The following is a 10,348-nucleotide window of genomic DNA, read 5'->3' as shown; positions in this document are numbered from 1 at the left end:
GGTAACTTAGTTTAGAAGTTTTGCTTACTGGGATGAACTGTATCAACTCAAAGGGAAAGAGAAATTGTGGATAGTAGGTATAGAGTTACGTCAGATCAGGGGAGATGTATCTTTTTTGACAATTTTAAATAAAGTTTTCATGGAACAAAACTGTATATTTTAACAATTTTACTAGTTATTCTGAACATAGGAAAGCTACAAGCCCTGAAAAATATCGTTGAGAAAACATGTAAATATTTACATTTAATCATGTCCCTGGCAAATGCGCCATGGCGGTTTGCAGTCACATGGACAAATACACTACAGCAGAAAAATCTGATATCTGTAATTTCTCTCGGGTGAATAGTCTCATATTGGAGGCAGCATAACTAAAGGAATGTTACGCGATATCAGTTGAAATTAAATGGATGGGGAAATGGTGCCAACTTGATCTCCTCTATAGATACTTCTGATATCAGCAGCAGCATAACTAGAGCACACGGAAGCAAACTTACAAGATCTGCATTTCCAACGTTCCTCCTGAGGAACAAAACCAGCTGCTCGTTCTCCCAACCAGAACTCGAGACAGTATTTGATCTGACCCGTGAGCCAAGCATGATCGTATGTGAAATTGTCTTCACCCAACAACGATTGATCTCCTTGGAATTCATATCTGCAAAAAGAAATATTAGTCCTATTGTTAGTGCACTGACAAATGTGTGAGATGCAGTATATTGTTTCCTGTATAATATACTGTAATACTCGATCACCTTAAAAGAAGCAGCTCGTTTGCCAGAGGCAGCACAGAACATGTATTTCTGAAATATGCAAGCAAGTCCTCGAGGGTCTGCTCATGGAAACAACGCAAAGTGTCGATCAGTGGTACAACACAATTAAGAGTGAAGAAAATTTAAATTCACCTTTGCAGGAAAACCAGAGCTAGAAGTGTGCTGTTGAATTTCTTCAGATAAAGTGTAGTGAGGGTTCAACCCAAAAAAGCTTAAGAAACTTCTTGCATTGAAGTTATCTTTCACCAAGCTGTCCCATATATACTTGTAACACATTAACTGAAGCCTGCAAAAGAAAATTGCACTTCAAGTTCTAGTTGATATCATTATACTGTGTGTGATAAAGCCTATTGGACTTTCGAAGTAAGTAATATAGATATTGATGGGTTCATATCCTTAAAAAACAGTGTAAATAACATGGAGGGAGAAAACTCTTACCTTCCATTCCTTGTTTGCGGTCCCGAAGGAAGTGTAGGTCGAACACGAGTTTTTGTGTCAACAAAAATAGGATTTCGAGAAGTATCTGTTACTGGCATTCGGATTTCATCAATCACTCCCACCATCCAAACACCTTGTACACAACCTATTCTGAAATTGAAGGACAACTGATAATTATAAATATTACTATCCACTGGATCCCATCCAACAAACTCCGTCTACAAACAAACATATGGGTGAGAAACCACTGAACTTACTTACACTGGCAGTTCGCGCGTTAACCCTTGAAACATTAGTTGATTCGTGCCGGCAATGAAATTCATTAACCTAACTGCCCAAGCATCTTCTGCTGCTTCTACACGAACTTCCACCCTCTTTATTACCTGTTTCCCACATCACATTAAAAATAAACGCGATGACAACTAGTGATCGAACATAAAAAGAAATTTATTGTTTGAATCATGAAAGAAACAAATCCCGTTTAGCCATCATGTCAAATTACAAAGATCCATACATAAATCGAAACAAATCAAATCACATAAAGATTGTCTAGAGCTAGCTTTATATACCTCTTCTTCAAGTTTTGTATGACGAGCCGTACCTGCTTCCATAGCTCTGGTGGCTTTTGGCTTGCCACGAAGAAGAACAAATTCCATTTGTTTTTCACACCATTCCTAAAATTCAAAAATCAGGAATTAAAATCAATTCAATTTGAAATAGAAGATACGAAAATTAAGAGAGAGCCCCAACCGTAGCAGTGATATCTGTAATTGCAAGACCTCTTTTCCTTCGAAATCTATGTAAAAACGTTTCAAATACTTTCAGTTTCTTCTGGGGATTTTTTGAGTTATCCACCAAATCTTCAATATCTGTACTTGTGATATTTTTATCAGATTCAGAACAACCGGATAATCTCCTCTTGGTATGAAGAGTGATTGTTTCAACTGATTTTCCATTTCTTTGAATTTGACAAGTCGAAGAAGAAGATCGAGAGGAGAGATACTTTGTGGTAGCTGCAAAGGCAGCCTCAATGAGAGCCATTTCTTCTTCACTTATGATCTCAATTGGGATCAATGGAGGAGGAGAAGAATTTGGTGGAATTGGTTCTGTCATTTTTTTTTTTAGGGTTTTCAATTTCTCATGAAAGGACGGCAAAACTAGCCGTTGACGATTTATACCGGTATAACTTGTGGCCCTTCTCTGATACGCCTCGAGTGAAGGTTTCGAGTAACTATTTTCTATTCTTTTTACTTTGAATATTCTTTATTTATTTTGGGGAAAATGTTTCTCTGGCTGCCAGGAAGATATTGATGAACTCTGAGGGTCAATGCTGATTCAAAATGATGTTACAGAGATAAGGTGCCATAAATATATGCAGAAACAAAACAATCAGTTTTTAACAACCCTTGATCTTGCTGCCATTTCCTCTTCTAGCAGAGGAATTTGGTACTAAATCAGGTCCTGTTAGCGTGCTTGTATTAGGTCTAGGGATTGTTTTCAACCATCTGTTTTGGACAAGGCAAGAGGAGATACAAAAGTCTACTATCACAAATGAAGGGAATGATTTCATTTCTAACCATTCATACAAATTTTTTTGACAAAAGATTCTTAGGTTATAAAATTTTATAAATGAAAACAGAAGAAAATAAGAAAGAAATTTCATAACTACAAACACCCCAATAATAAATCATAATTTGGTCTTCTTCCCCTCAGAGACTAAGTAAGTACTCCATACAAATCCCTAATGATACAATTTTTTTTTTGTAACCCATTTCTACTGTCCCTCTGTTTTTCCGTGTCTTTCCATCCTCTTTCAGTTTGGCTAGCCTAATTGCTCCCTCCATTGCTCACAGCAATAGGTTATGTGTTTACACTAGTATTCTTAATGGATGTGCTGTCCACCTTGGGGGGACCTGAATGTCGCCGTGGCCCTGGAGATGCTGGAAAAGATAGCCGCTTTTTCACAGTTACAGAAGATCCCTTCTCTGGAGTTATTTCATTTTTCTCAGCTGAGAGTGGGCTTTGAAGTCGGGATTTGGCGCGAGCTGATTGAGTAGGTATCATATAGCTAGGGAGTGCAGGAGAACTTGCTAAGCTCTCGTCGTCCCTTACTGATGACCCAGCAATGCTGTGACGCCTTGGCCTTTCTGACTGCATGCTGAATGTACTTCTACAATCTTCATCTTGGGCATACAAGTTTCCTCCTGAACTTGCTGAATTTAACTTCCCACCTGACGTCGTTAATCTGGACTGGGGAGTAGAAGGTGAAAGGCGAAGTGGCTTCTGTGCTGTTGGTGAAAATTTGTCCACCTTGAGTTCGCGACGGGCATACGATTTGCTTATATCTGCTACACCCATTGAACTGCGACTTACACTTTTCATAGATGATTGATCATTCAGTTCTTTATCGGTGGTGGTGCTTCTGGACTCCCATGGTCGGGCTGCCATCCAACGTTCTAACCAACTCCATCCCCAGTGAGGATTAGTTGGGTCCATAAACATTGGGTTCATAGATCGTGAAGAATTCTTTGTCATTTGCTGCAGAGCAGTCATCAGATAAGATTAGTAGAAAAAGAGAACTACCAAGTTAATGAAAAACTACAGAACTTTTTAAGTCATGACTAAACTTATTGCCACTGCAGCTAAGAATCATACAAAAGAGATGATAGAGTCATAAAAAATGGAATGGAAGTTAAAAGTATTTGGTCATTAAGCTAGAGAAGAATTAGCAGTCAATAAAAGCAATCTAAGATACCTGGTGAGAGAACGCATAAGCCAGTGCTCTTTCTCTTCTCATGGCAGCTTCTTGTTTGTGTTGTAAGCTGGCTTCGACTTGCTCCTTGGATTGAATACTGTCATCCCAATTCTCTCCCATCTGTTACAGAGAAGCTTGTTTAAAAGAGATGAAAAGCATGTAGAACGAACACAAGAACTTATTGATCAAAAAAAAAAGAAAAACCACGTACTTTCTAAGAAATACAAAAAAGATTCAGAACGATCTCAATTCACCGAAAATACTGCTGGAAGAAGATTTGTATGGAGATTATCATAGTGATATAAAATTTCAAGTTCCCATATAAGAAACACGGTGGAAGCCTAAACCAGGTAGTAGATGTGGGCATAGCTCAAACTATCAAACCCATGATGCTATGCAGATTCTAATAGCCAAGAGTGACGGTCGCAGGACAAGTGAACTCTATGTACTAATTCATCTAAGAGGAAGGCGGAAAAGGGATGGAGGGCGGCACATACACTGGCTTTCAGGTTCTCCAGCTCTTTGTCGCGCTTTAACTGTAGCTGCCGCTGAAGAGCCTGGTTCTCCTCTGCCATTCTGATCCTTCTTGAACGGATTTGAGACTGTACTCGAGCAAGAGTCTGCATGCATCGTAAAGTGTTTGTGGCTTGGCGTTTTACGGATTGCCCATCTATCAACGTTTTCAACCTAACCAATCCTCTTAAAGCACGCAATGCTCTCCTAGCCTGCCAAAAAAAAAACAAGAGCCATATGAAAAAATCCACTTACTATTAAGAAATTCATTGCCAAAAAATAAAAAATAATAATAATTAACAGAAAGACTTCCACTTGGGACGATGCAGATTCTTTACAAGATCAGAATGACAAAGCAATCCTAAAAGGAGACCAGTGTAATACCAGATATCCTCGGAACGCGGTTTGAATCTTGATTGCAGCCACCTCTTCCACTGATTTACCCGCATAACGCGATATCATTGTAGGCCGGACAACCTCTACAGCTGTCTGAACAGGAGCAGTAACAGCCACCTCAGCTGCAGAACTGCTAGCTGCAGCACCAGAAGGACCATAATTGTTTTGCTCATTCTCGACCTCCTCCAGTTTCACCACCTCTACTGGCAAAGGTGGTGGCTCTTGGACAGTTTCTACCTCTGAAGTAGAGGTTGTTTCCCGGTGTTTCTCTTTTCCAAATCCCCATTTCTTCTTTGATTGACTCCTTTTCTGATTAACAACAGCAAATTAACAACTCGGTTAGAAGTTCAAAACACACTGTCCTTTATTAAAATTGAAATGAGAGAAATAATTCTAACCAGATCTCTCTTCTCGTTAGAATCAGGACTGAATGCTTTCTTTACTGCAACTAACCAATTTTTCCTCCCCATCTCTTTTACATTCCTCAATTTGATTCCTTTAACATTCATTACAACAATTCAAATCAGAAAATCAACCACATTTATTTTTTAATGCAAACCCAAGAACAAACTAGGAATTATATTAAGCATGTATGAGTAAATTCAGCTCAAAGCTACATTCTTTTTACATGAACAGATCCAAGATAAAACAATGCAAACAATAATGAACCCACATTGAAAAATTCTATCTTTAACAAAAATTCCCTCTCTAAACAACAAATGAAGCAACCCCTGGGATGTAAAATTGCAAGATCTCGAAAACAACATAATCATTTTTCAGAAATACATTGAAATTTGCATAGATCTAGCAACAACAGTGGAATGAAAAGATTATGACAAAACAGAAATAATACCTGTGAATGATAAACAAAACGGATCCCTAAGAAATCTATCTTCTTCTTCTACTTGTTCTGTGAAAAAGATTGATAACCTTTGCAGAGAAAGAGGAAACCTCTTCTCTGTCTCTGTCTGTGTTTGTTTGTTTTTCTCTCTTTCTATATAAAACCAGATCTTGGGGCAGCTAAGTGTTTTCTGTAAGTGGGTCCAATCTTTTTGGGTTAAGCAACGTTTAATGAGCGATGAGAGATGAACAAGAACAGCTGGGTTTTGTGTTTTCTGTAAGTGGGTCCAATCTTTTTGGGTTAAGCAACGTTTAACGAGCGTTGATTGAACCAGAAGAGATAGATTCACTACTATACAAATCAAGTCCTCTTATGTGTTTCAGTTATGTGCACAAGTCCCTAAGCTCTAGGGCTGTCAATGGGTACCCATTACCCGGAACCGGAACCGGAACCGGATCCGGTAAATTTGAGTCCGGTTCCGGATCCTAAAAGTTGGACCCATTAGCAACTTAGGACCCGACGAGTAATTACCCGATTGGACCCGAATCTAACTGGGTCCAAACGGGTAATACCCGTTGGGTACCCGCGGGTATCGGGTACCCGTTTATTCATACTTTTATTCATGTTTTTGCTAGTTTTAGCTTTGATATTTTACTCGTTTTAATTTTTTCTCTTACATTTAATCTTTATTTAGTACATTAATAAGAAATAATAATAAATTTTATAAAAGTTATTTAAATACAAGCCAAAGAGAGACAAATATTAAGTTTTTGAGGTTTTTTTAATAGTTTTCTTAAGACCCAATGGGTACCCAGGACCGGCGGGTACCCGGGTATTTAAACGGGTCCGGTTCTGGGTCCACAAGTGTAGGAACCGGACCCAGAATCGTTAGGACCCGGATCCGACCTTTATAAATAGGGTCCGGGTCCGGGTATAGTGATACCCGGGAGGACCCGGACCCGTTGACACCCCTACTAAGCTCTCCTGAAAATTTAAATTATGATCCCTGTAGGGGCTGTTTGGTAACCATTATTTTAATGGATTATCAACTTATAATCCATTATGCAGATTATAATGGATTCTATATGCGTTTGGTAATCATTATAATAATTGTTTATTTAATCATAATTGAAAAAATCCATTATTTTCATAAACAGGAAAAAATTGTTTTGAAAATTTATTATAATCAATTATTTTTTCTAAGGAACTAATTTTAAATTTTTTCTTCTTATTTTCTCTAAACTATCAAGAGAGAAACAAAAAAACAACATAGAACTAAAAAAATATCCTAAATCATCGTTCTTTCCTCTCCTTTTTGAGATCATCATTCTAAGATAATCAATTATCTGAAAAAAAAAGTGTTTGGAAAAATTTATTTTTAAAATGATTATATCAAAATCATTTATGAATTTATGATTATCTATAATCATGAATAGATAATCATAAATTTTACCAAACAAGGCCGTAAAAGTGTAAAAGTGGTTGGTCGGGTTGTCTAAACTTGTAAATTTTGAAAGGGCCAATTACAGAATGGCCACAATTTTGTAATTCATTCACAAAATGGTCATATTGTACTCCCATCCGATTTAACATTTTTGAATAAAACGGTATTAACTTTTCCTAAAATACCCTTTCCCAAAATACACTCCTCATTTAACTAATCAGAACTAGTAGAAAAACACCGAGGTGACCAAATTTGGAGTACGAAAACTCCGTTCAAATGTTGATATCCATTAAAACCCCGTATTAAATAAGATTGATATAAAAACCCCATTTTTTTAAAAATTAATACAAAAACCCCAAACAAAATTGTTTTCATCAAATTCTATTTGGTTTCAACTTATTTTTGCCTATTTTTTTTTATCATGAAACCAAAGATTAATGATGGAACAATAAGTTTATGATGAAACCAAATTTTTGGTGGTACTGTTTATGGTTAGTGCTGGTGTTGGTTGGTGGTGGTGATGTGTATGTTGATGGTAGTGCTAGTATTTGTTGGTGGATGTGGTGTTGGTTGCTAGTAGTGGTAGTTAGTGGTGGCAATGATGGTCATGAAGCTGATGGTGATTGGTGGTGCTGGTTGGTGGAGATGGTGGTGCTGGTATATATTGATGGTGGATATGGTGGTGGCGGTTGGTAATGGTAGTGGTGGCGGCGATGATGGTGTTGTTGGTTGGTGATGGTATGATGGTGGCAGTGATGTTGTTTTGTCATGTTACCGTTGATTAATAATGGTGTTACTGGTTGGTGGTGATTGGTGGTGGATAGTGACACCTTGGGGAATTTTTGTGTTATTTTTGTTATTTGGGATTTTTGCGTTACTTTTGTTTTGATGGGTTTTTTATGGATGGATAGTGACACTTTTGGGGTTATAACTCATGGCACGTTAACTAATTGGTTAAGGTGGTGAAGATGTTGCCGCCATAGTGGTGGTGGTGGAAGCTTAAGAGTTTTTGCTAAACCCCAGAGGGGTAGCGGTGAACCCTTGGATGAATGCGATGTAATGATCCTGAATGCGATTTAACGATCCTGAATGTGATGTAACAATATGTAAGCGGCGGCACCACCACCTACAAATAGCACCACCGTCAAAACTACTATAATGAAGGAAAAATTTAAAATTATGTATGAAGAGATAAATAAGAAGGATACATAGATAATTACATTAACATATTTAACCGTGAGTCATCAGTTAACTCTATACTTAACGGAAGTGTGACTGTTTTGTTAATAGTCTTTAACAGTATAATTGTTTTGTAAATCGGGTCTAAATAATAAGGCTATTTTGTAGATTTTCCATTTTGAAATGTTGGTTATAAAACTTGGAGCCATTCGTATAGGCACCCTTGTACATATCAGTACTGATCGAACTTCATATATTAGATGTTTAAATATATTTTGGTGTATAATTTGGGTTAATAAACGTATTGACGATCAGAGATATTGTAATTAAAATAAATTGTCACATTAGAATGAATGGGCATATGTCGTTATCTTATGTATGTTTTTATATTTCTAACATGCATGCAATAGTGAGATTTTATATCTACAACACGTAACATTTATTTCCAGTTCATATTTCCAGCATGAAATATTATTATCTGTAGATTTCTATATTTCGGATATGTGGATACTATATTCCATATATTTTTTAAAGCTCGAAAATAATATGTAAGGCGCAGTAAGTCCAAGTTCATAAATATTAATATTCTAAAACATATGTACATACAATACTCAGCAGAGGAATTAATTTCCTTACCAGCAAGACATCAAGTGTTTATTTGTTGTGATGGAGCCTCAAAAGGGAATCCACGAAAGGATGGTTTTGGTTTTGTGGAAAGAACATATTATGGGAGTTGTGCTGGTGCTGCATCAGGTGGTTTGGGCATAGCAACCAATTATCTTGCTGAGGTAATGGCACTAATTGTTGGAGGTGAATGGGCTGTGAGTAAGAAGATGTTAGATGTATGTTTCAGACTGGATTCAAATGCAGTGTTAGTGGCTTTTAACAGTGGCAAAATTCCCTGGATGGTGGTAAACAGATGGAAGAACATAGTGCAAAGCATCACTTCAATCAGCTTCAGGCATTCATACAGAAAAATTAATTCCTCTGTTGGTACAATGGCAAAAAAGGGAGCTCTGCTGGAAAGAGGTGAGGTGATATACTATGATACAAAACCAACTTTTCTTGGAGTTCTGGAGAGGGAAGATGGTATATATTTCAGATTTTGTTAATTAGTATCTCTGTAATAGGTCCTAATTGATATTCTTTAGTTTTAATTTTGCTATTACTCAGCTGAGACTTAAAAGCTCTGGCTGTTAAACTTTTGTATTTTTCAGTTCATTCTTTGGAAATAAAAATTATATGATTCAGAAAAAAAAAAAAAAAAAAAAGGAGGTGTCTCTTGATCCACATGAATAAAAGTCCTTAGCCTTCAAGCAAAGGGTCTCATGTTGGTTTTCTCTTAATCAAATCCAAGTTTCATTGCTATATGTCTTCCTTTACTCGTGTTTAGCTTAGCACTTAGTAGTGTCATACTTGGATGTGTTGTCCCGTATTGCTAGCAATTATATTTTATCTCTTACACAAGGGGATGACAAATTTCACTAAAACAAAGATCGAATGGAGATCATTTCAGAGATCCAAGTCATTAGGTAGGAGTTTATTCACGATATTTTCATTTGTGACACAAATATCTATTTGTGATAATCATCGTCTGAGATGGAATTTGAGTTGTTAACTTTCATTTGAGTTAAATCCAGTTCTCTGTTCAATGGTAGATACTTTGGACAACCTTTGTCAGAGAGAAAGCAGCCAACTTGGAAGATCTAATCCGAAGAAATAACCACGGGAGAATTGTTATATCAAACTTTCAGTACTGTGAAAACGAGGAAGGTGTAAGCTAACCACAAAGTTTCATGTACCTCACATACACAACACTAAAACACTATATGATTTATTATCTTTTGGCGAAGAACTAAATAATAGACACGCCAAGAAGGACAACAACCATCAAGAAAAAACACCACCAGTATGGTGTCGTAACACCACCAACAAGAAGGCATGCAAAAATCTTCAAAATTTGAGAAATTCCATAAGAGCATCTCCAATGCAAGGGGTAAAGGGTCTTAAAATAA

At 37.0% G+C, this 10,348-nt stretch overlaps 3 protein-coding genes across 3 annotated transcripts; 1 reads left to right on the top strand and 2 right to left on the bottom strand.

The window, feature by feature from the left end:
- Position 1: 1 nt before the first annotated feature.
- On the bottom strand, positions 2-2,636 carry LOC113310955 (exonuclease V, chloroplastic-like). The gene is made up of 7 exons (XM_026559778.1): positions 1,956-2,636; positions 1,775-1,879; positions 1,467-1,588; positions 1,206-1,355; positions 900-1,053; positions 750-826; positions 2-652 (listed from the first exon to the last, which is right to left on the bottom strand). The coding sequence occupies exons 1-7, from the start codon at positions 2,316-2,318 to the stop codon at positions 400-402; spliced, it is 1,224 nt and encodes a 407-aa protein (XP_026415563.1). The 5' UTR covers positions 2,319-2,636; the 3' UTR covers positions 2-399.
- Positions 2,637-2,748: 112 nt separating this feature from the next.
- LOC113310954 (protein IQ-DOMAIN 1-like) lies at positions 2,749-5,883 on the bottom strand. The gene is made up of 6 exons (XM_026559777.1): positions 5,723-5,883; positions 5,268-5,365; positions 4,858-5,178; positions 4,458-4,685; positions 3,961-4,080; positions 2,749-3,743 (listed from the first exon to the last, which is right to left on the bottom strand). The coding sequence occupies exons 2-6, from the start codon at positions 5,337-5,339 to the stop codon at positions 3,066-3,068; spliced, it is 1,419 nt and encodes a 472-aa protein (XP_026415562.1). The 5' UTR covers positions 5,340-5,365; positions 5,723-5,883; the 3' UTR covers positions 2,749-3,065.
- Positions 5,884-8,929: 3,046 nt separating this feature from the next.
- On the top strand, positions 8,930-9,445 carry LOC113312731. The gene has a single exon (XM_026561469.1). The coding sequence runs from the start codon at positions 8,930-8,932 to the stop codon at positions 9,443-9,445; it is 516 nt and encodes a 171-aa protein (XP_026417254.1).
- The last annotated feature ends 903 nt before the right edge of the window (positions 9,446-10,348 follow it).

The sequence above is a fragment of the Papaver somniferum genome, chromosome 9 (assembly GCF_003573695.1).
Source record: "Papaver somniferum cultivar HN1 chromosome 9, ASM357369v1, whole genome shotgun sequence".
Lineage (NCBI taxonomy): Eukaryota > Viridiplantae > Streptophyta > Magnoliopsida > Ranunculales > Papaveraceae > Papaver > Papaver somniferum.
The sequence above is the reverse complement of the archived record's forward strand: the minus strand, read 5'-3'. Positions and strand labels throughout refer to the sequence as shown.